A 25,616-nucleotide genomic window follows, 5' to 3' on the forward strand; every position below is an offset into this window, starting at 1 on the left:
CTTTCAGATTTCTTCCTATTTAACTAAGGGAACAATTTGAGGAAATAATGATCAAATTATTCAGATTAATGGAATCATTTTTCTTGCCATCACATTTCACTCTTTTTTAATATATCTTACTTTTCTACAATTGCCAGAGCTTCTCCTTGTGAGGCTGAGCTTCAGGAATTAATGGAACAAATTGACATCATGGTAAGCAACAAAAAATTGGATTGGGAAAGGAAGATGCGGGCTTTAGAGACGCGATTAGATCTTCGGGATCAAGAGTTGGCAAATGCACAAACTTGTTTGGATCAGAAAGGTCAAGAGGTACTGAATACATGTGTTAACAAATCATTAATTCTTCAGACTTTTATAAATAGTATTTATTCTATCAGAATGTGTTTTTCATCATACATAATTTTTATCAAGCAGCAGCAGCATTTATTCTTTGAAATGTTTGCCAGTAAATAGTCTGCTAAATGTGTTCTATCAAATGATTGGCAGTCAGGGCCTAAATCCATAGAAATTTGCTGATGCTGACAGACAAATACTGTCAATTTCATCTAGAAAAGTAAACACACATTTAATATATATGTGAAGTAAATATTGTTTAGAAGCAAAGTGCTTTTGCTGCTATAGAAACAAAGTAGTAGTCATCAGAGCTGTGACTTTGGATCAGGTAGAGTTCAGGAGCACTTGCCTCTTCTAATCTGCTGGGAAAGTATTTCCTGAAGGAGATGAAATGTCAAGAATGGATTACAGAACAAAGGAGAAAAGAGTTAGGTGAAGGTGTGCATGTAGAGCTGGATCACCTACTTAAGAGGGCTCTCTGCTTACTGCCAAACTGTGGATCTCAGGCCTGCAAATAGTGGATTTTTGTGCTTCTGAATTATTCTTTAATGAGCTCTAGTTGTTGTTATTGTTATGTGCCATCATAGTGCTGGCATAGTGAATAAGGCATTTGACTGCTAACCAGAAGGTCAGCAGTTCAAACCCACTAGCTGTTCCATGGAAGGAAGATGGAGCAATCTATTTCTGTAAAGATTTAAAGCCTTAGAAACCCAATGGGAGTCCCTATGAGTCAGAATCGACTCAATGGCAGTAGGTTTGGTTTGAATTTTTCTTTTGGGCTAGTCAAAAGAGAAATACTTACTAATCATATACTAAAACATCATCAATTTGTTCATCATCCATTTGCTTATCATTATTGCTTCTCAATGGAACTTAGGGTCCACAAGGGGAGAAAAAAAGTCCTCGGTATCCATTTTCTCTTCAAGGTGGAGCCATGTCATCAAGCCTGACAAGCAAGGGACTATTCATTCACTTTTATACCTTACTCACAATGACCCCCTATGTACAACAGAATGAAACACTGCCCAACACAGATGTGTAAACAGTTGCCTCACCTGCTTTTTAAGCGGACAAATTCTACAAACCAACTCCTTAAGAACTGCTCTAAGAAATTTTTTTATAGGTTAGTTCTTATAAGAAAATATAACAATTATTTTGTAGTACCACCATAACAGAGCTCCTACTGAAGGCTGTTGTTGTTAGGTGCTGCCAAAGAGATTTCAACTCATAGAGACCCTATGTGGCAGAGTAAAACTGCCTCACACAGTTTTTTTAGGCTGTTAGTGTAGTGCCTAAGGCATTTGACTGCTAACCACATGGCTGGCAGTTCAAATCCACCGGCCACTCCTTGGAAGGAAGATTGGGCAATCTACTTTTGTAGTGATACCACCTTGTAAAACCCAAGGAGGGGTCGCTATGAGTCGTGTCCAACTCGACAGCACATAACAACAACAACAATCTTTATAACAGGACTTCAAACTGGTTCTTCTCAGTCCAGTCATGGCCAACAAAGTCAAACCAGAATGGACCTGAATTTCTTTTTTTTAATTGTGGTGAAGGTTTACAGAGCAAATTCACTTTCCATACAGCAGTTCACATACGCTTTGTCTCATGACATTGACCAGAGTTTACCACAATGCAACAGCTCCCCTCCCACTTCCTTCCCATAGTTACCTCTTCCCTGTGTCCATCCCTTCATGCACTCCTGCCCCCTGAGCTGTCTCTCTGTGCATGAGCAGCCCTTCTTTCTCCCATGATTGTTCTCTCCAAGGAGTGTATCTACTTCAGGTAAATGTTCAACTCATATGCCTGTCTTTTGTTTGCCTGGAAACTACAGGTGTGGGTTCAATTCCAGACCTGAAGGGCAGCTAGGGGCCATAGTCTCAGTGGTTCCACCAGGCTCTACCGGACCAGCAAACCTGGTCCCCACCTTTTTTTTTTTCTTCTCCAAATGATTTTGAGTTTTGTTGCACATTGTTATCCTGCTCTATCAAGGATCTCCTACATCGATCCCCTTCCAAGTGGATGACAGTGGTAGCCGGGCACCATCTAGCTCTTCTGTCTCACAGTCATATAGGCTGCAGATTGGATGGTGTACCAGTTGCTAGGACTAATTGTTTCCATGAATTTTGGTTTTCTTCATTCTTCTTTGCTCTGGACGAGGAGAGACCCATCATTGCATCTAGACGGCAGCTTGCTAGCTTTTAAGATCCCAGTCGCTACTCGCCAAAGTAGGAAGTGGAACAATGTTTTGTATAGTATGTTATGCCAATTGAGTTTGATGTCCCCTGCGACTATGGTCCCAAGCCTGCGGGTTCAACTACTTGGTCCCTCTGGGTAGCTGGCTGTGACCAAGCCATGACCACAACCTTGCCCCTTGTCAGCTCTACTATACACCTGGGAATTCTGATCATTCACATAAACTTATAGGACCATTGTCTGCCAACCCTATATATGTTCTTGGATACACTCCCCATTTCATAGCCATACCTAATTGTTCAGCCTGTCCACCCATCTATCCACCCATATACACATGTTAGCCTTCACTGACAACGCAGTACTATATGTGCAAAAGGGTTCATATTTGTTGTCTGTACCTCCCATGTACCTCTCTATGTCTTTCCCATCCTCAGTGCTGCCAAATTGGTCACTCACATTTGGTGCATTGCCCTTCTCTTCACCCAAATCAATACTTATCTCTATCTATCTAACAGCATTCCCTCCCCTTCCCTCCCACCACTGGTAACCAACAAAGAAAATTTCCTTCTATAGATAAACCTTTCCTTAACTTTTACAATAATGGACTAATACAATATTTGTCCTTTTGTGATTGACTTATTAGAATGGACCTGAATTTTTTAAATGTGCATGTGGTAGTTATATTTGTGTGTCAATTTGGCTGGGCCTGGTTGAGTGGCTGGGCAGTGGTGGTAATTATTCCCCATGATGAGACTGGCAATCAACTCCATGGTGGGATCTACCATAAGCAGCTGAGTAGCTGCCTTTGGGATGTGGTCTGCTTCCTGTGTATAAGGAGAAGCTTTGAGAATGGTCTCTAGCCTAATACATGCTTGGACCCTGCATGTAGCCGTGTCATTGCTCAGCAGCCTGCTATGCTCTGCTGACCTTGGGACTTAAAATGGACTTAAGTTAATGGCCTGCCATGTGGTTTGGTAACATCAGGAGTGTGCCTTTTTACTTGTCAACCGTGGGGCTTCACAGCCACAGCAGTCAGCAGCTGTCTGAGTGAAGAAATGCCTCTAGCTCCAGTGGGCCAGGAGCAGGAGGCAGAGCTGGACCCCAAGGTTGAGGGGCTTTCACACAGCCCCCAGAGCCTGACCGTTTGAACTTGGACTTAAAGTCTCTAAATTGTAAGAATAAATTCCTGTTTGTTAAGGCCATCCCATTTGTGGTATATTCTTGTCAGAGCGGTACTAGGTAACCAGAACAGTGGGTGAACTGGGACAGTAACAAGAAAGGAAAAAAAATAAAAGGTTGATCTCCTGCTAGTATCTTAATCTCCCTCTTAGAAAACAAGGGCAGCATGCACGCTGCAGAGCAACCAAATCTCTTGACGGTAGAGTCAGAAACAGTGTTGCCCTGCTCAAATATGGTGGCTAATTGCACTACTTTGAATGTATGTCACTATTCACAGTCCTAGCAATAACCTAGTCTTCTGTATCAGGCTCTTAAAATGGCTCACCATGCCTCTTCTCGGTCCCTATTTCAGGACTTTGACCCATAAATTTTCCCATTCCCGTTGTCATTCCACTTCACCCAAAGTTCCAAGTTTGCTTCTTTGGCATGACTAAACCAGTTTGAACTGCTCTGAAGCCCTTCTTTCCAGGAGCAGACTACCAGATCTTCATTGCACAAAGCCACTAGGTGGGCTTGAACCACCAGCCTTATTGTTAACAGCCAAGTGCTTAACCATTGCATCAACAGAGATCCTTCCCATTGAAAGCAAACCAAAATACCAGACTCACTGCCATCAAGTCGATTCTGACTCATAGTGACCCCCATTGGGTTTCTGAGGTGATAAATCTTTATGGAAGTAGATTGCCCCTTCTTCCTTCCATGGAGTGGCTGATGGGTTTGAACCTCCAGCCTTCTGGTTAGCATTCAGATGCCTCAGGCACTGTGCTACCAGACTCCTTCCCATTGAAAGCAGCGTGGCCTAAAAAAACAGTTGAAATATGTCAGCAGAGTAATGATGACATATAAACCTTCCAAAAACACAATACAAAACATATTCTAATCCTTAATATAAAATGTAATGATAGTAAAAATCTTTTGTGAAATGGTCATAACATACTTTCCTAATGTGTACCCAGTGGAATAATGCAAGCAGTGTTTGGTGTTGTGAATTTAATTATTAATAGCTTATTTAAGAACTGCAGTACAAATATTTATTCTTGGTGTGGTACAGCAGTTTTATTTAAATTACACTCCTCTTTTCCACATTTTCTGATTTTGTCAGGAATTAAGAAGCAGTGAAATCAAATTTTATTCTTTCACAGGTCGGGTTACTTCGACAGAAGTTAGACAGCCTGGAAAAGTGTAACTTAGCAATGACACAGAATTATGAAGGACAACTTCAAACATTAAAAGCTCAAGTAAGGAGATGCCTTGTAATCTAATATCATAATGTTAATTGTGCTACTGATCTATAAAAATATGTGAATTTTATTTAAATGATTGTTTTTAAGGCAAGCAAAATTTTTTGCAATTTTAGTTACAGATTACATGTTTGGACTTTTCCTTCATTGTTTTTATATAATTATTTTTGTCTCTTTTACTAGATTGTCAACTCTGTATCCCTTTAACTGCCAGCACAGTGTTAGATTACTAATCCTCTATGTTCTCAAGAGACCTGTGGTTAATTAAATTATAATAATTATCTATATAAACAAAATACAGAAAACAAAGTTATCTTCTGGTGTCATCACTTCCTAATAAGGATATCCTTTAGTGTATGGCAATTTAAAATATGGAAGTTTGCTATTATGAAATAGATAATTGAAAGAATAAAACTAGTCTATATTACCTTTATATTTATAGAGCTATTCGACAATGATAAAGCGTCTCTGAATATGTGATGAGAGAAATACTGATTTCTTTATTTATCCCTATACCTCCCCACTGAGCTGGCAAGCAAAAAGTCTTTCCCTTACCACTGCACATAGAGCAGTAATCATCTAAGCATCTCAGACTCAGCAGATGCTTAACTCCTTATATAACCTAGTAAGTGAATCGATGGAAAATAAGGTTTATTATTGTACTGGATTGAATGTTGTTGTTGTTAGGTGCCATTACTCACAGTGACCCCCTATGTACAGCAGAATGAAACACTGCCCGATCCTGTGCCGTCCTCACAATCATGGCTGTGTTTGAGCCATTGTTGCAGCCACTGTGTCAATCCATCTCATCGAAGGTTTTCCTCTTTTTCCTCTGACCCTCTATTTTACCAAGCAGGATTTCCTTCTCCAGACACTGGTTCCTCCTGATAACATGGCCAAAATATGTGAGATGAAGTCTTGCCATTCTCATTTGTAAGAAGCATTCTGGCTATACTTCTTCCAAGACAGATTTGTTCATTTTTCTGGCAGTTCTTGATATAGTTAATATTCTTTGACAACACCACATGTCAAAGTCACCAACTCTTCTTTGGTCTTCCTTATTCGTTGTCCAGCTTTCACATATGTATGAAGTGTGAAATCTTTGCTTTTTAGAACGTCAAAGAGGTCTTTTGCAGCAGATTTGCTCAATGCAATATGCCATTTGTTCTCTTGACTGCTACTTCCATGAGCATTGAGTATGGATCCTTGACAACTTCAATCTTTTCTCCATTTATCTTGATGTTGTTTATTGGTCCACTTGTGAGGATCTTTGTTTGAGGTATAAACCATACTGAAGACTATTGTCTTTGATCTTCATCAGTAAGTGCTTCAAGGCTTTTTCACTGTCAATAAGCAAGGTTGTGTCATCTGAATATTGTAGATTGTTAATGAGTCTTCCTCCAATCCTGATGCTGTGTTCTTCTTCTATAGTCAAGTTTCTTGAATTGTTTGCTCAGCATACAGATTGAATAAGTATGGTACAAGGATACAACCCCAGCACATACCTTTCCTGATTTTAAACAAGGCAATATCCCCTTGTTCTGTTCGAATGACTGCTCTTGTTCTATGTACAAGTTGCCCAACCAAGAGCACAGTTAAGTTAGCCATAATTTCTTATGATCCATATAGTCAAATAAGGAGCTCTGGTGGCACAGTCCCTAAGACATGTGACTGCTAACCAGAAAGTTGGTCATTCAAACCCTCCAGCTGCTCCACAGAAGGAAGATGAGGCCATCTACTTCTATAAAGATTTACTAACCTCTGAAACCCAGTAGAGGTTGCTATGAGTGTGGGTATCGACTTATTGCGATGAGTTTGGTTTTTTGTTTGTTTATACAGTCAAATGGTGTTATGTTTCAATAAAACACAGGTAAACACATTTCTGGTATTCTCTGCTTTCAACCAAGATCCATTTGACATCAGCAATTATATCCCTCACTTCCCTAGTGATATTGCCTTGGAAACCCAAGGAGGGGTCTCTATGAGTCAGATCTGACTCAACAGCAGTGAGTTTTATATCCTTTTCTGAATATGGCTTGAATTTCTGGCAGTTCCCTATCTATGTACAGCTGCAACCATTTTTAAAATATCTTCAGCAAAATTTTACTTGCATGTGAAATTAATGATACTGTTCAATAATGTCTGCATTCTTTGGGATCACCTTTCTTTGAAATAGGCATAAATATGGATCTTTTCCAGCCAAGTTGGCCAACTTTTTGGTTAGTAGTCATCTGCTAACCATTTCCACCACCCAAGGACCTTTCATACCCACTAAGATATCCATAATTTTTAAAAAGGATGGAAATAACAAGTTTTGATGTGGCAAAGGATCTGGTGAAATTGTAAATCTCATACATTGTTTCAGCGTGAATATAAAATGGTGTAGCCACTTTGGAAAACAGTTTCCTCTAAAAGTCTTCCATAGACTAGTGGATGCTTCTGGCATTGCATCCATTTGTTGAAACATGTCAATGGGCATTTTGTCAATTCCTGGAGCCTTGTTTTTCACCAGTGCCTTCAGTGCTGCTTGGACTTCTTCCTTCAGTACCACTGGTTCTTGATCATATGCTACCTCCTGAAATGGTTGAGCATCAACCAATGCTTTTTGGTACAGTGACACTGTGTATTCCTTCTCTCTTCTTTTAATGTTTCCTGCATCATTCAATATTTTGCCCATAGAATCCTTTAATATTGCAACTCAAGGCTTGAATTTTTTCTTCAGTCCTTTTAGCTTGAGACATGCTGAGTATATTTTTTTCCTTTTTGATTATCTAACTCTAAGTCTTTATACATTTCACTATAATACTATATTTTGTCTTCTCAAGCCACCCTTGAAATCTTTGTTCAGCTCTTTTTACTTTATCGTTTTTTCCATTGGCTTTAGCTACTCTACATTCAAGAACAGGTTTCAGAATCTCTTCTGACATCCATTTTGGTCTTTTCCTTCTTTCCCATCTCTTTAATGACCCCTTGCTTTCTTCATATATGATGTCCTTGATGTCATACCACAACTCATCTGGTCTTTGGTCATTAGTGTTCAATGTGGCAAATCTATTGAGATGGTCTCTAAATTCAAGTGGGATATATTGAAGGTCATACTTTGGCTCTTGTGGACTTATTTAATTTTCTTCAGCATCAACTGAACTTGCATGGGAGCAATTGATGGTCTGCTCTACAATCAGCCCTGGCCTTGTTTTAACAGGTGATATTGAGCTTCTCCATCCTCTCTTTTCATAGATGTAGTTACTAAGCATTACGAAAATGCCAAGTAAAGCCACAATGAGATACCCCTTCATACCCACTAAAAAATTTTAAAATTCCATTGGTGTCAAATTGATTCCAACTTATAACGACCTTGTATGTTACAGAGTAAAATTGAACTCCATAGGGTTTCCTTGGCTATAATCTCTACAGAAGCAGATCTCCAGGCCTTTCTTCTGCAGAGTTGTTGGTTCAAATTGCCAACTTTCTAGTTAGTAGTCATCTGCTAATCATTTGAACCACCCAAAGACCTTTCATACCCAATAAGATATCTATAATTTTAAAAAAGGATGGATAATAACACGTTTTGATGAGGATGTGGCGAAATTGCAAATCTCAGTGTGAGTATGAAATGGTGCAGCCACTTTGGAAAATAGTTTCCTCTGAAAGTTAAATATAGAGTTACTGTATAACCCAGCAATTTCACTCATAGGAATATATCCAAGAGAAGTGAAAACATATGTCCACACGAAAACTTATAAAAATGTTCATAATAGCATTGTTCATAATAACCAAAAAGTAAAATCAATCTAAATATACACCAACTGATGAATAGAGCAGCACTCTGTGGTATGTTCATATAGTGGGATATTGTTCAGTCATGAGAAGGAATGAAGTACTAATAGGTGCTACAACATGGATGAACCTTGAAATCAGTGGGCTAAGTGAGGGAAGTCTGACACAAAAGGCCACATATTATATGTTCTCATTTAAATTAAATGTCTGGACTAGGTAAATCTATTGTTGGTATGCGCCGTCGAGTCGGACCCGACTCATAGTGACCCCTCCTTGGGTTTCCAAGGCAGTATCACTACGGAAGTAGATTGCCCCATCTTCCTTCTGAGGAGTGGCTGGTGGGTTTGAACCGCCAGCCTTCTGGTTAGCAGTCAAGTGCCTTAGGCACTATGCTACCAGAGCTCCCAGGTTGTTGTTGTTTGCCATTGAGTCGGCCCTGACTCATAGTGACCCCTCCTTGCATTTCCGAGGCAGTATCACTACAGAAGTAGGATTGCCCAACCTTCCTTCCGAGGAGTGGCTGGTGGGTTTGAGCCGCCAGCCTTCTGGTGAGCAGTCAAGTGCCTTAGGCATTATGCTACCAGAGCTGCTAGGTAAATCTATAGAGACAGAAATAGGTTAGTGGTTGAGGACTGTGGGGAAGAGGGAACAGAAAGTGAATTTCTACTAAGTACAGGGTTACTTTTTGGAGTGATGAAAATAATCTGAAATTAGATTGTGGTGGTGGTTGCACAATTTTGTAGATATACTATAAGCCAATGAATTTTACTTTTAAAAAGTAAAGTTTATGGTTGTTGTTGTTGTTACGTGCCGTTGAGTCATCCAAGGAGTGGTAGGGGAATTATATCTCAAAAATACATATGAGAAAAAAATTAAGAAAGCAGGAGGGCTACATTAGTAGCAGATAAAATAGACTCTATTATTCAAAACGGCTTTATTTTTAAGTCAAAAATTGTAAACAACCCAAATGTCCCTCAGTAGTTGTATGTTTAAACAAACTGTGGTATTCATATCATAGAATACTACTCAGCAATAAATAGGAACAAACTATGGATACATACAACAACCTAGATGGATCTTAAGATCATTACACTGAGTGAGACATATCCAATCTCAAAAAATCACATACTGTAAGATTTTATTTCTATAACATTCTCAAAATGACAAAATTAGAGAGTTAGGAAACAGATCAGCTGCCCGACGTTAGGGATGGTAGGGCTAAGGTGGATGAATGTGACTAGAGAGAGGTAACATGACAGAGATCTTCGTGGTGATGAAATAGTTCTTTATGTTGATCGTGGGTGTGGTCATACAATGTGGTTGCAGGATTACAACTTAGAGTGACCCTACAGGACAGTAGAACTGCCGCATACGGTTTCCTAGGCTGCAATCTTTAGTCTTTTCCTAAGAGCAGATCACCTGGCCTTTTCTCCTGCAGAGGGACTGTTGGGTTCAAACCACTGACCTTTTGTTTAGCAGCTGAACACTTCACCATTGTACCTGGAGAGCTCCTTCACAAATCTGCACGTGATAAAGTGGTATAGAACTATATGCAGATACTGTGTTTATGTCATTGCCTGGTTTTGATATTGTACCATAGTTACATAAGATGTACATACTGGGGAAAACTGGTTGAAGGGGACATAGAACCTCTCTGTAATATCTTTGCAACTTCCTCTGAATCTGCAACTACTTCAAAATAGAATGTTAAAAAATATTGGAAACCATTTTATAAAAATTTCCTAACAGATGTTGATACATTCATTATGCTACATTTAATCTACTATTTGAAGGTAGACAAAAAATGGGAAAGAAATACAGAATATAAATTATAAAAAGAATAATTGGATTAAATGAAAAAAGAAAGGGATTAAATAGTTACTAAAATGTATTTAAACTTATATCTCATGTTACTTATATCATTTGTATCTTTTAAATTTAATATTTCGTTTTCTTGATTAAAGTATAAGCTGGTTATTTTATAGATCATGTTACTGAAATTAAAATTGTCAACACAAGATGGCACTAAACAAAAGTAAGAGAAAAAGTGTGTGTGTGTGTGTGTGTGTGTGTGTGTTTTAATGGTGAGCTTTGCTACATATGGTTAAAACAAATCTGAACAAAACATTTATCAAGTGAATCATTGTTTAACTGTGCAGTTAATGAAATCCCAAATTTACATGAAAGCTGAATCGTGCTCAGCTTCGATAATTTAGTTTTAATAACTGGTTCTATCTTCACTAATTGGAACATTTAAGCTTTACTGCATTTTCTAATCATGACTTAAATTTTCAAAAAGGTGCACACAGAAAAGAGCTATAGTGAAATCAGGTTAGAACTAATTGGTAAGAGTAAAATGTTAACATTGTCTGTTATTTACAGTTTTCCAAACTGACAAATAGCTTTGAAAAACTGAGATTACACCAGATGAAACAAAACAAAGTTCGACGAAAAGAATTACCAAACCCCAAAGAAGAAATTCCATTTGAAGTAAGCAATTTGAATGAGAAACTGGAGGTGAGATATACTTCCTTAGTTTCTTCATGTGTATTAAAGATTGATTTTTATTGTTGTTGTTTTGGATTATTTGTCTTTAGTGTACACAATGGTTTGTACATCTATGGTAATGAAAACCATTACAAATCAACTTTTATTGAATATATTTTCTTAGTGCACTTTCTCTTCAGGCACTTAGTGAATTAAAACATCACTTTGATTTATACATCTTATATATATCAGCATTTTAAGAGAGCCAAAAAAACAGTTCAAAGAAATTGCAGATGTTGAATGAAATTGAAAGACACCCCTGGGGTCAGTTAAAGTGAATATTTAATAAATCTTTTAATGGCTCTTTAACTATTAGGTACTTAAATTCCAATGAAGCTTCATAACAGTTTTGGAACAGAGCATGGAGTTTCAGGGTTTTTTATTTAAAGAGGTGGTGTCACTCCAGTTTAGTCACCCTGTATCATCCAGAACTTCTAAAATCTCAGTCTCTAAAAAGGTTTGCTATGTCTTGAATGTCCTTCTCCCTATCTCCTTAACTTTCCACTGTTTCCAGCTTTGGGAAAAACAATCCAGCTATTTTTCCTTCCCTATGTTCTTGAGTAAGGAGCTGTGATGGCGTAGTGCCTCAGGCATTTGACTGCTAAACAGAAGGTTGGCAGTTCAAACCCACCAGCCAACTCTGTGTAAGGAACACTGGGCAATCTACTTCTATAAAGATTTACTGCCTAGGGAACCCAAAGGGGGTTGTTATGAGTCAAATTTGACTCGATGGCAGTGAGTTTGTTTTTTTTTTTTTTTTTTGGTTTATGTTCTTGAGTATTCCTGCAACAAGTCACATAACAGCAGATAGATCCTATCATAAATTCCTATTATCTAACTTAGCCAGGTCCCCACTGTTCTTCAACTTTTAGTTGACCCTTACCATGTTAGTCACTCAATTGCTCTCATTCTTCTTAAATCCTAAAGCCTAGCACTCCCCTCTCCCCAGCCTATGATTTTAGTTTTTTCTAGTTTATTAAAATGTAATGGTTCTGTACCTCCCAATCACCCCGGCTAGTAACCTCTTAGAAATATTTTATTCCTTCTTTCTCTTACTTTTCCTCCCTCATATTCAGTCCAGAGCTGCCCCTTCCTTCTGTCATCTCTTTCTATCTCCTATCTAATTGTCATTGCCAAGTTTCATATGTTCGTATCTTTGTTAACTTTTCCTCCAAAAGATCTTTAAGAGCAGAGGAAAGGAAAAAAGTTTGGATCACAGCCCCAGAACAGCCTGTTGCAGGAACATCCTAGAGAGTCTTGTGTTTTATCTTTAAAATTCCTGCAACATCTACATTCTACACCATTACATACAAATGTTAGATACTAGTTTTGTATCCACCACTACATGAAGTTGACCCTCTAGGAAAAGGCACCATGTAAAATCCCCTGGCTCTTGCAGTGTGGTATAACCAAATGTTTCAGAAATGTCCTGGTCTCATAGAAGATGCCCAGAGATATGCATCATCCTACACATGTACTTTCACTGAAAATACAGAGATTCAGTCACTAATTATTCATTTGATTGACTTACCATGGTAGGGGTTTCGTAAGAGAATCACATTCATACAAATTGTTCAGACAAAAAGAAAAAGTATTGAAATTAATATTAGTTTGTGTATATACATTTTACATTTAGGGATTTAATATTTCCATAAAATATACCTCATGAAATTCTAGTGGAAATTAATTGCAAAATATGGTTTGATATGTAGGTACTTTCTATATAAAATTTTAAACACATGATATATACAGTATAATGTGTATAATTATGGAAATACTTCATGTGCCTATTTTTATTTATACCCATTGGAAAAATTAATGTGATGGACTGAGCCAGTCCCCATCTAATCATCATTTTTCTTTGGGACAGATATTTGTGCATTGGCATAGTATTAGAGCAATGGAAAGCAGTATGGAATAGTAGAAAGACCGTAACAGTTTATAATTTGAAATGGACCCTGTGACCTATAGGCAAGTTTGTTGGCCTCATAGTCATTTCATCATCCTCATTTAATCAGTAAATGAGGTTTAAAATACTGTATAGGTGACATTGTGGTTATGTAAGGAAAAAAAAACAATATATACACATGTATGTATATAAATTAGATGCACACTTGCAGTATTTAAGGGTAAAAATATACAAGATTTGGAAGTTGCCTTAAAATACTGCAATAAAAAAGAATGTAAGATAGGTGAAATAAATACTAACAATGTTTATGGTAGTTGAAACTGACTTAAGGACACACGTGCATTTGTTTTACTCTCCTTTTACATGTGAGAATTTTCATAAGAAAATGTGAAAACATTCCTATAGGTAGAGGTTTGTAGAGTTCCTGACATACAGTAGTTACTCAAGAGATGTTACTTGTATCTCTCAATATTTTGTAGAGGGATGTTTTGAAAAATCTAATAACACAGCTTCCACTAGAGACTCGCATTTGAATGACCCCTGACCCGCTTTCAACCTTAAAGACCTAGAAAAGGTTTTCCAGTCATGAGGAACTTACCTGGGGCTCCAGGCAAGTCTGCTGACCCTCAGAAATGTGGGCTAGAACCTCCAGTCACTACAAAAACCTTTGTGAAGCTCTAGGTTTTTACATGGCCCCATAACTACTGGATGCACTGTGTTGCCCCCTAGTCCTGAACCAATACATCTATTAAGATCAAGGAAGCCAGGACCGTTATAAGCACCTGCTGATATGTCTGTATATGCACATATTTCTAGCCTTGCTTGGTTTCATTCTTGGGCCTCATTTCTACCTATTGTAGAGTTTGTAAGAAGTTGAGGTTAGTACTCCTGCCTCTTACAAGAGAAGCATTTATTCCCACGATTATTTGAGTTTGTTGAGTGAGTGATGCTAAATATTAGTATCTTCTGAAAGTTATAAACTCCTTAAGTCAACCAAAGACTCCTTTCTAAATTAAATTAAACAAATTATTTCTAAATCTAGATTGTATTGATTTTAAAATGTTACCTATTACCTACTAGAGCCTAGTTTTGTAATTTTTTTACTAGCTCCTGTTTTCATATACCTAATTTTTATATTGAATGTCAGAATCCAGGTCAATAACTTTAAAAGGATTGTCTCCATTTAGCCTAGTAAATACCATTATCACAAGGTATTATTACATATTGTTTATTTTTCTCCAGCTTTATTAACATCACTCAATTTCAAGTCACCTTTAATTACTATAAAAGCCTCCTAATTTATAGCCTTCCTTCGCTAATTCCCCAAATGTTCTTTACAATAATTTCTGTATGGAAAATCCAAAATGCCATGTTCTTCCCATTTTAAGCAAGATGTAGCTTTCATTCTTTAATGGGTGTGTTTATTTTGTAGTCACAGCCAAACCAGTCATTTCCATCATCTTCAAAATAATATGGATCACTAAGGCCAAATGAACTATCTTCTAATATTTTCAGAATGGCTGAAATAATTACAACATCCTTTGTATACTTTTTATGTCATACTATAAAGCTCTGGTGGCAGAGTGGGTAAGATATTTGGCTGCTAACCAGAGGATCAGAGGGTCAAACCCACCAGTTGCTCCACAGGAGGAAGATAAGGCAATCCCTTCCATAAAGATTTACAGCCTTGGAAACCCAGTGGGGGTCACTAAGAGACAGAATTGACTCGATGGCAGTGGGTTTGGTTTTGGGTTTTATGTTTGTACTTTTTACACAGTAAAATTATTTGTTTACATGTACATTTTCCCTACGTTACTATATATAACAATTTTTTTCTTTAAAAATAGGTTCTTTTTATCACGAAATATTTCCAAATTCTCTTCTCTCCTAGCTCTATCATAGTGCTTGGTGGAGACTTGGTTCTGGTGCCTAATGGACAATTGTGCTCAATAAATATTACTAAATTGATGATTGGATACAGTAATACATTCATGCTGTATATCTATATGCAATAGTATATAGCCAAGGACTTAGTAGCTATGGAATTTATTTTAACTATTTTGTTTTCTTTGCAGAATTGAGTGAGAAATGATTAAATTCTAGGAAATATTAATACTATGCTTTTGTTTGTACTTTCATGGAATATAAATGGTGCCCAACACTTTGGCAGACATTGTGAATAATAGAAAAGTAATAAAATACACAGTCCTTACCGTTAAGTTGCTTACACCCTGGTAAGAAAGATAAGATATAAATGGCCAGCCCTAGACAAATTGGTAAGCAGTGAAGTTTATTTTAGGCATCCCCAAAGCCATGTCTTCTCCTGTTAGTAAAGTATGAATCATAATCATGTTCCAAAAATTTACTACTTAAGTAAAAACTTGAAAAACTTAGCATGCTATGTCAAGTCAGTTCTACCACTTCCTTCCCACCGGAGCCTCAGTCCAGTTGGTCCTGCCTAAAAGAAGGTTGACATGTTTTTTCCATTCCTTAGCCTGAGTTGATCTTTTTATCATTTTGGATAGTAGATTTTAAAGGGGACAAGGTCACTAAATAAGTCAAAACTCTATTCCCTAAAAAGGCAAGGGAACAGATTCAGTGACTGAGTGTAGGAAAGGAAAGGAAGGGAAAAGTTATAGTATAAGCTCCAGGAAATAGAAGGAAGAATTGGAGGATGCAAAAATTTCTTTGAAGCTCCCTTATTAGTAATCAGCATTTGTTATCAGAGACACTTTATTTTTAACAAATAAAATGTTTAAGTATAAGTTCTATATTTTCCTACGTAACGTAGAAGATATGCAGTTGGCCTCCCAATCTGCAGGTTCCACATGGGTGAATTCAACCAACCTCAGATTGAAAATACCTGTGGGAGGAGGGGGCAATTAAGTGGTTAAAACAGTACCTGGAAGGGTAAGATGGAGCCTAAAGTACTATTTGCACATCATTTACATTGTATTAGACATAATAAATAATTATAAAACATTTAAATTTATAAATATTTAAAGCACGCAGTAATATGTGTATAGGTTATACGCAAATATAGTGTCATTTTATATAAGGCATGTGCATCTGCAGATTTTGGTACCTTGGGGGTCCTGAAAACAACCCCTACTAATACTGAGGAATGAGTGTATCTAGTAATAAATCCAAGATGAGTGAATTAGTGATTTTTCAAATCCACCAGCCACTCCTCAGAAGGAAGACTGGGCAATCTACTTCCGTAGAGATACCGCCTCGGAAACCCAAGTAGGGCTCTCTATGAGTCAGAATCGACTCAACAGCAGTGAGTTTTGAATGGGGAAAGAATAGACTTAACATTTTTTCCCTCAGAGTGAGGCTGTACAAGGGGAAAAGAAAAACCTGTTCTCTGTGATTTAAAATGAGTAATTTTCTTCAATTTATGTTTGTTCCCCTCTTTTGAAAGGAATTTAGAGCAAAGTCAAGAGAATGGGACAAGCAAGAGATATTGTATCAGACTCATCTGGTTTCTTTAGATGCTCAACAAAAATTATTATCTGAGAGGTGTAATCAATTTCAGGTACATGATCTTACAATATTCTCTAAATAAGAAGAAATTTAAGGTTAAATATTAATATCTTTGCTATCCAGCACGTAATCTGGTTATGAGTAGAAATGCTGACTAAGGGAAAATACCTAACCAGAGTAAGTCCAAAATTTGGTAGTCACAGTGCATGAAATAATTGTTATGGTGAATTCGCTTTAGACTACATGTCTCAAAGGTTGATACTATTAAAAATTTTCATTGTTATGTCATTAAATAACATATATTTTGCATACCTATGGGCTAGCACTTAGATAGTCTACAATTGCTTAGACTCAAGAACCTTCCAGTTTAGACACAGAGATAACACATGTACATAAAACCAAACTAATCTAGGTACCATCAAGTTGATTCGAATTCATGCCACCACCATGTGTATCAGAATAGAACTGTGCTCCACAGGGTTTTCAATGCCTGATTCTTTTGAGGTGCCTCTGGGTAGACTCTAACCTCCATACTTTTGGTTATAAGCACATTAACTACACCACTGGGACCTCATTTATGTACATATTTATAGATAATGACAAGTAAATGGAAAAGATCAAATCCTTTTGGAATTCAGAAGAATAAGAGAAAAATTGGGGATGAGTTAAATCAGGAAATGGCTTCCAACAGAGGTAAGACTTGGCCTGGACCTTGAACAATGGATATATTTTAACTTAAGAGGGAAAGAATTCCAGATGTTAGAAATACAATGAGGAAGGTCACTGAGGCAAGCGAACATACGATGAATTCTGGGATGAATTTGCTCTGTAAACTTTCACTCAAGTCACAGTAAAAAATTGGAAAAAAAAAAAAAAAGAGAGATGAATTCTGGGAATAGAAAATGGACCAATTGGCTGAGAGTTCTTATGGTAGGCAATAAGGGATAGTAGGCAATAAGCTTGGAAAAGTGAGTTGGATCCAGTAATAATAAGCCTGAAAGGCTTGGCTAAGGAATTTGGAATTTTTATTAAAGCCATTAAGAAACTAATTAAGTTTTGTTTTTAATGTACTTATTTTTTTCTTCTTTTTTTAAGTTACTTGAATTATATGTTATACATACTCTCTGAATTCAACAATATAAAATCTAATGTAAAATTAATAGCATCCTCTCTGAATCCATTCTTACTCAGTGTAAACACTTAACAATTTGGTGTTTATTTTTCTATACTTTTTCTTTTGTTTGTACAAAAATGTAAAATGTGTGTGTGTATAAGTTATATATTTTTCCTTTTTTAAGTTTTTTTTTTTTTTTTACTCACTGTAAACTATGGGCTTTCTTTCAAGTCACTACATAAAATTCCATCTAGTGCTGTGTAAGATTTCACAGTATATAACTAATTCTTCCCATCAATTCCCTTTTGATGAACATTCAGCTTGTTCCAGTTTTTTGCTACTATAATAATGTAATATATGTATATATATATATATATATATATATATATATATATATATATTAAAATGCTAGTACTTTCACATTGTTAGATAAAAATCCTAGAAATGATTACTGAGCTAAAGAGTATGTACATTCAAATTTTTAATAAGTAGTAGCAGATTATGTCTAAAAAAGTTATAGTTATTTACAATTTATAATTAAGCTATGGGAGTGCCCATACTTTTACCAGCATGAGATATTATCAGTCTTTGGATTGTTACCAACTTGATGGACAAATGGTAATAGCTTGATTTGCTTTACATATCCATGACTACTTCTAAGCTAAGCATCTCTTCATATGCTACTTCCAAACCAAATAACATACTCACTGCCATTGAGTCGATTCTGACTCATAACCCAAATGGGTTTCTAAGACTGTAAACCTTTACGGAAGCAGAGCACCTCATCGTTCTTTCATGGAGCAGCTGGTAGGTTTGAATCATTGACCTTTTGGTTAGCAGCCAAATGAGTTACCCACTATACCCCCAGAGTGCGTTCATGTGCTATTTAGCCTTTTTCATTTCCTTTTCTGTGAATTACCTCTTCATAACCTTTGCCCATTTTTATTTGTGTTGCTTTTTCTTGCTGATTTGTAGAAATGCTTCGTACATTAGGAATTATCTCTTGTTATATGTGTTGCAAACTTTGTTTCTACAATCAAATGGTTTTTACTTTAATTACTTAGTTATTCTGGTCATATTTTGGTCATTTCCAACCATTTTCTTGAGTCTATCACTTTCTGTCTTTTATAGCTTCCAAGATTGTCCTTCTTGCTTAATAAGACTTCCCAACCCCTAGACTCCTAACCCGTACTCATTTTCCGCATCTTTTCTCTAAGGTTATACAAATGTATTTTCTCTTTAAGCTATCTAAGACTTCAGTTTTAGAACAAAGACAACACTGAATTACAAAAGATCAAATTTTGTTATTGAATAACATATTTAAAGATGTTTTTCCTAATTCTTTTCCATCATTCTTAAACTTTGTGTAAACTTCTATATGGTATTCATCATTTAATTTACATAGTTTTCACATTTCTCAGAAACAGGCACAGAGTTACCAAACTCAACTAAATGGTAAAAAACAGTACGTAGAAGACAACAGTTCTGAAATTCCTCGACTGATACGTGAATCAGACCCTAGTTGTGAAACCAATGAAAGAGATGAGTTCATTATTGAAAAATTAAAATCGGCTGTGAGTGAAATAGCACTAAGCAGAAATAAGCTACAAGATGAAAATCAGAAGCTCTTACAAGAACTGAAAATGTACCAAAGACAATGCCAGGTGATGATTTTTTTTTTTTTTTTTTTTTTCAATTAATTGCCCCTGAGTTATATAATGGTGACTCAACAAATGTCTGGACTTGAAAGATAATTTTCTATTATATGTGTAAATTCAGTTTGTATTTCCTTAGCATGCAATTCTCACTTGATAAATTTAGGAATTCCATAAGTACTTTAGTCCACTAGAATGCACTTTGTGTTGTAGCGACATATACATGTGTTAACAGTGCAGCATAACAGGACTCACTTTCAGACCTATATGTCTAAAAGCCATATCCATGTAATCACCTTCTTTCCCCACTGTTCTCTCTGACTTGTTCCTCTTTGACTCACAGGAGGAATCCTGAGTTAGAGATCCAGGAAATCATTAAGGGTTCAACAAGCCAATAATCTCCAATGATAGGCATGGGGAGTCATTCCCTGTGATTTATCATTGCTAACCTTATCATACTCACTCACCTAACAGTAATCTAAAGTATTTTAGGCAACTTCCACATTGGCAGGTGTGGTTGATGGTTTTCCCAAGCAGCATTTTTTTCTTAATCCAACAGTCATTTTTCTTTTTTGAATCTATCAATTTCTTACAGCATTCGTCAAAGTTGGTCACCACTGATTTCTTTACTAAGCTCATATTTTTTATTGAGGTATATCTCAGTTACTTGAGGCATATGTTCCTATTCTGTCTCCCAACTCCAAGCATTTAACCTCTTCCTACAAGTTCCTCTGTGACAATTGGCCCATCTCTTGGCTCCTTCTAGACCCTCCCCATACTAAAAATACACTTTTTGAGGTCACTAAGCATTCTTTTTACTTCTCTGGGACACCTCACCCCGGGGCTTGTGACACATAAACTTCCGGGGTCGTTGCTTAGTCCTGGGCCTACTCTTCATCCCCCACCCTGTCCTGTTATATATTGATTCTGTGTGGGATTAGTCCTTTGACCTCTTTCTTGACCAGCATCTACTCTTCTCTGTCCCTTTTCCTCTGAGAACCAAGGGGACAGGACACAAGACTTCAAACTTTCACATTCTCTAGTATGTCAAGGAAAAGTACAACCTTCCTTCCTTCTTTCACCCCCCAATTTCAATTCCAGCTCTGTGTGTGTGTGTGTGTGTGTGTGTGTGTGTTTAGGGGGTGAGATTCTGATACATGTAAGAATATAGATCTGAGTAAGCAAAAAAAACAAGCCAAACTACAAAACTAAACACTGAGGAAGCCATACAATTCATAGAAATATAAAAGGTATTAATGGTGTTTTTTCTGGCTTTGCTATAATACAAATGAGATTAGCCCCTATTCTTCTCTAGAGGTCGTCCAAGGGACTTCTCCTGTTTATCTTGCCAGACAGCCCTCCTACTCCTGTTTAAACTGGGTTTGCATGGTTGCTGGTTCTGATGAAGATCTGTGTCTCAGAAGCTACTTCCCCTTTATCCCCCAGTCATGACTCTGGCCCTCCGTCAAAGAGGAGCTGTGTTTATACTGATGCCAGGATCACATTCAATAATTAAGGACATTATTTTTCTGGGTACTTCCTGGACATTCTCCCCTGGGCTGTGGTCACTCTGCAATGACTGAGAAGTTCTCTGCTTTGTCCTTTCTTGAGATCTTTCTAGCTCTGGTTCCTAGAAATCTATTCTCTGCTCATACCTGTTGTTCTCTGTTCTCTTTGGTTTGCCTGAAACGTATTTCATTAGCTAGCCTAAATATCCCGTCTGGCTCTACCCTTCTGTGAGGTTCAGCTTCTTCACTAACAACAGCTCCTTCTAATCTCCTTGTACAGAATTCTTTTGGGGCCCATTTATAGTGTCCAAGAACCTTCTTTCTTTTAGGATAAAGCTCAGCTCTTGTCTTCAGCTCACTTGGAAAATAGAAATAGCTATTCTTAACACCTGCATTCCTATTAAAGCCTCTGCTCTCACTTGGAAGCATTATTAAATTTAAACTAAGAATCTGCATTTTACATTTTACAAAAGAATTACATATATTAAAAAACAAAGCAAATTATTCTGGAACATCTCTTTCTCTCTCTCTCTCTCTCTCTCTCTCTCACACACACACACACACACACACCTGTAATAATCCTAATGAAAAGATTTTTTAAATAAACTTGGTTAAAAAAAAAAATCAAGATATCTAGAAGGACAAAATTTCTAGTCATAGAAAAACATTATTTTTGGCCCATTTAGAAAAAATGTTGAAAATAATGCTTTTATTTAGTCTTTGCTTTATTTCCAACTCTTACTTATGTTTTACTTTTTTGCTTTAAGACAAATATTAAATGAGAGTGTATCAATGGTTTACTACCTGGTATTTGATTTGAAGGTTTGGAATCACTGCTTCTTCGAATCATTAGGCAAATTTCTAAACAGATGGACCTTAAGCTTGTTTTAAAAAATTTATACTTGACCAAATGAGAATAATTACAGGTAAATACTGTAACCAGTATATGCATTTAGAACACAATTTCTCTTCTCTTCCCAAAATTGTCATATGACAGAGTATTTCACATTTTGCACATGAATGCAAGAAGACAACCATTTTAATTTGACTTTCTGTCACTTATTTTATAAAAAATTTTCCCTAGTTTACAACACACTTTTATGCTAGATGCATCTTAATTTTCACATGAATCATGTATTCTCACTTGTTTTTCTACAACCTTGAAATGTGTCATTATACATATTAATTCCATTGCAGATTATTTATTTACTATACTACGCTATGCTCATATTTTTAAAATGTGCAATATTTCCCATTAGAGATTAATAATAAAAAAATAAATTTCTGCATTTTTTCCTAGTATCTCTGCAAAAAGTGTTGAAATTATTTTTGTTTGTTATCATATCATTAAGATACCAGGCCACTACCATCCAGTGGAAATATAATTCAAGCCACAAATAAATTAAACTTTTCTAGTAGCCACATAAAAAATGGGTGAAATAAATGTTAATAATATATTTTATTTAATCTAATACATATCCAACATATTCTCATTTCAAATATGTAATCAATATAAAATTATTAATGGTATGTTTTACTTTTCTTTTTATACTTAGTCTTCAAAATCTGATGTATATTTTCTGCTTACAGCACATCTCAGTTTAGATGCTAAGTATTCATCAGAAATATCTATTTATGTATTTAGATTTCATAAAATTTCCAGTTGAAAAAGGAAATTTGCATACCTGAGTTGCTCCAAACAAACTTAAAAATGTTCCAGTAACTGAATCAACTACCAAAGCTCATTTTCCTGAATATTGACATCCACATTGACAAATAATTGATTTCACTTTGAAGCAAAAGCATTTCCAGTTTCAAAACTACATCAATCTAAATTCAATAAACTCACTAATTCTTGCATCAACATTAAATTCAATAGAGCATTGCATAAATCAAAACACAATTCTAAATTTATCAATACCAACAAAACCTTCAAATTTTTCTTGTACTTCTGCAACCAATTTACATAATGCTATCAATTCCAATTAAAATCTTATGCATATTCATACATTTTAGAAAAATCATTATTCTTGATTTATATTATGAAAAGTTCCTTCTGTAAAGATTTACAGCCTTGGAAACCCTATGGGATAGTTTTACTCAACCCAATAGGGTCTCCGTGAGTCTGAATCAATTTGACAGCAATGGATTTATGTAGCTTGATCACAAATAAGTTTTTCCTTTCCTCGGAGCTTCAAATTTAGCTTGTTAATATGCATTATGATACTGTTGAAAAAACATGTCTGCTATTTTTGTCATTGATTATTGAATATTTGCTTAGCATGTCTTTTGTTTCAGTAAAATATTGGAGTTTACAGTGCAGTAAATGTTTAAAGACTCTTCCAATTAGCCTTGACGAAGAACACAAGATAATTATTTTCATTATTTCAGCTGTTCCATATACTGCTGATGATTCAAAACATTTGCACATATATACATAATGTTTTTTACTAACTATATCCGTGACAGCTAAGGGAGACCAGGAAGTGAGCTGGAGATGGTTTGGAACAGCTAAGGAAGACCAGGAAATGAGTTGGTGGCAGTTTGGAACAGCTAAGGGAGACCAGGAAGCAAGCTAGCAGTGGTATGGAACAGCTAAGAGAGACGAGGAAGTGAGTGGAGCATTTTGGAACAGCTAAAGAAGACAAACTGGTCTGTCAATTTGTTGTACTGTGGTGGCTGGTATGTTGCTGTGAGGCTGGAGGCTATGCCACCAATGTTCCCAATGCCAGCAGGGTTGCCCATGGTGGACAGGTTTCAGGAGCTTACAGAACAAGACAGACTCGGAAGAAGGAAGAGACTATCCACTTCTCAAAGAATTGGCCAGTGAAAACCTTATGAATAGCATGGAAACACTGTCTGATATATTACTGGAAAACTCTATGAATAGCCCTAAGACATTGTCCAATATAGTATCAGAAGATGAGCCCCACAGGTCAGAGGGCACTCAAGATATGACTGGGGAAGAGCTGCCTCCTCAGATTAGAGCCGACCTTAATGATGTGAAGAGAGTAAAGCTTTTGGGACCTCCATTTCCTGATATGGTATGACTCAAAATGAGAATAAACAGCTGCAAACATCCATTAATAATTGGAACGTGAAATATATGAAGTGTGAATCTAGGAAAATTGGAAGTTGTCAAAAATGAAATGGAACACACAAAGATCAATATCCCAGGCATTAGTGACCTGAAAGGGACTAGTTTTAGCCATTTTGAATCACACAACCATATGCGAGGAATGACAAGTTGAAGAGGAATGTATGGCATTGATCATCACAAGAATGTTTTCAACATGTATCCTAAAGTACAATGCTGTCAGTGATAGGATGATATCCATACACCTACAGTGAAGACCAGTTAATACTGCTACTATTCAAATTTATGCATCAACCACCAAAGCCAAAGATGAGGAAGTTGAAGATTTTTACCAAATTCTACAGTCTGAAATTCACCAAACAGCCAATCAAAATGTATTGATTATCACTCGTGACTGGAATACAAAAGTTGGAAACAAACAAGAATCAGCAGTTGGAAAATATGGCCTTGGTGATAGAAATAATGCTGGAGATCATATGATATAAGTTTGCAAGACCAGTGACTTATTTATTGCCAATACCTTTTTTCAACAACACAAACAGCCATTGTACACATGGACACAAGAATCAGATCAACTACATCTGTGCAAAGACATGATGGAGAAGCTCAATATCTTCAGCCAAAACAAGGCCAGGGGCTGACTGGAACAGACCATCAACTGCTCATAAGCAAGTTGAAGTTGAAGACAATTAAAGCAAGTCCACAAGAACCAAAATAGGACCTTGATTTTATCCCTCCTGAATTTAGAGACTATCTAAAGAGTAGATCTGAAGCATTGAACACCAATGACTGAAAACCAGAGCAATTGTGGGATGGCATCAAGAATATCATCCATGAAGAAAGAAAAAGACTGTTAAAAAGACAGAAAAGGAAGAAAAGACCAAAATGGATGTCAAAAGAGAATCTGAAACTTGCCCTTGAATAGAGAGTAGCTAAAGCAAATGGAAGAAGATAAAAGAGCTGAACAGATTTCAAAGAGTAGCTTGAGAAAACAAAATCAATTATTATAATGAAATGTCCAAGACCTAGAGTTAGAAAATCAGAAGAGAACACTCAGCATTTCTCAAGCTGAAAGAACTGAAGAAAAAAATTAAGCCTCGAGTTGTAATATTGAAAGATTCTGTGGGAAATATATTGAATGATGCAGGAAGCATCAAAAGAAGATGGAAGGAATACAGAGTCACTGTACCAAAAAGAATTGGTCGATGCTCACCCATTTCAGGAGGTGGCATATGATCAAGAACCAATGGTATTGAAGGAAAAATCAAAGCTACACTACAGGAATTGGCAAGAAACACGGCTCCAGGAAATGAAGGAATACCCATTGAGATGTTTCAACAAGTGGATGCCATGCTGGAGGCACTCACTTGGCTATGCCAAGAGATTTGGAAGACAGCCACCTGGCCAACTGACTGGAAGAGATCCATATTTGTACCCATTCCAAAGAAAGGTGATCCCAGAGAATGTGGAAATTATCAAACAATATCATTAATATCACATGAAAGTAAAATTTTACTGAAGATAATTCAAAAACAGCTGCAGCAGTATATTGACAGGGAACTTCCAGAAAT

The 25,616-nt window shown here is 36.5% G+C and overlaps 1 protein-coding gene across 1 annotated transcript in view; it reads left to right on the forward strand.

Annotated features, from left to right (window-relative positions):
• DEUP1 (deuterosome assembly protein 1) overlaps window positions 1-25,616 on the forward strand; it is a 128,165-nt gene that overhangs the window by 31,660 nt on the left and 70,889 nt on the right. The window contains exons 2-6 of the mRNA XM_042780569.1: window positions 140-309; window positions 4,854-4,949; window positions 11,112-11,246; window positions 16,610-16,723; window positions 19,207-19,449. Of these exons, the coding sequence (XP_042636503.1) occupies window positions 140-309; window positions 4,854-4,949; window positions 11,112-11,246; window positions 16,610-16,723; window positions 19,207-19,449 (758 nt within the window). The remainder of the gene's footprint in view (window positions 1-139; window positions 310-4,853; window positions 4,950-11,111; window positions 11,247-16,609; window positions 16,724-19,206; window positions 19,450-25,616) is intronic.

Source organism: Orycteropus afer, unplaced genomic scaffold (assembly GCF_000298275.1).
Source record: "Orycteropus afer afer isolate SDZICR_OR568_19922 unplaced genomic scaffold, OryAfe1.0 scaffold00047, whole genome shotgun sequence".
In the NCBI taxonomy this organism is placed as follows: domain Eukaryota; kingdom Metazoa; phylum Chordata; class Mammalia; order Tubulidentata; family Orycteropodidae; genus Orycteropus; species Orycteropus afer.